This window comes from Apaloderma vittatum, unplaced genomic scaffold (genome assembly GCF_000703405.1).
Source record: "Apaloderma vittatum isolate BGI_N311 unplaced genomic scaffold, ASM70340v1 scaffold27572, whole genome shotgun sequence".
NCBI classification, from domain to species: domain Eukaryota; kingdom Metazoa; phylum Chordata; class Aves; order Trogoniformes; family Trogonidae; genus Apaloderma; species Apaloderma vittatum.
In genome coordinates, this window is record NW_009703598.1 from 17,822 (window position 1) to 18,229 (window position 408).

The 408-nt window shown below is 61.3% G+C and overlaps 1 protein-coding gene across 1 annotated transcript in view; it reads right to left on the minus strand.

Moving 5' to 3' along the window:
- Positions 1-398, minus strand: part of CD244 (CD244 molecule, natural killer cell receptor 2B4) — a gene marked incomplete at its 5' end in the record, with an annotated part of 1,741 nt that extends 1,343 nt beyond the window's left edge. Inside the window, one exon of the mRNA XM_009864693.1 lies at positions 194-398. Coding sequence (XP_009862995.1) covers positions 194-398 — 205 coding nt within the window. The remainder of the gene's footprint in view (positions 1-193) is intronic.
- Between the last annotated feature and the right edge of the window lie 10 nt (positions 399-408).

A 408-nucleotide genomic window follows, 5' to 3' on the forward strand; every position in this document is an offset into this window, starting at 1 on the left:
CCCGGTGCAGACCCAGCTGTAGGAGACGTTGCTGGTGCTGGACGCTTTGCAGAGGAGCGAGAGGTTGCACCAGCCCTGCTCCACGTGCAGGACGCGTGCTTCCAGGAGCGGCGAGCGGACGGGCTCTGTGGGGAGAGAGATGGTGAGAGGGGACCTGGGGAGGGGACAAGACGGTGGGGACCCAGGTACTTACCCCACACTGACACGCAGAACTTCACAGCTGGCACATCACCTGTCGAGCTCTCGGTTTCTGCCCGATAGACGCCACTGTCGGCCACGCTAACGGGGCTGATCCGCAGGGAGAGGGTGCTGTGATTGAAAGTGGCTCTCCCAAAGAAAGTGTTCTTCGTGGGATGGACAGATCCTTTGTTATCAGCCGTCAGGATCCGGATCTGCCTCTGGTACCCC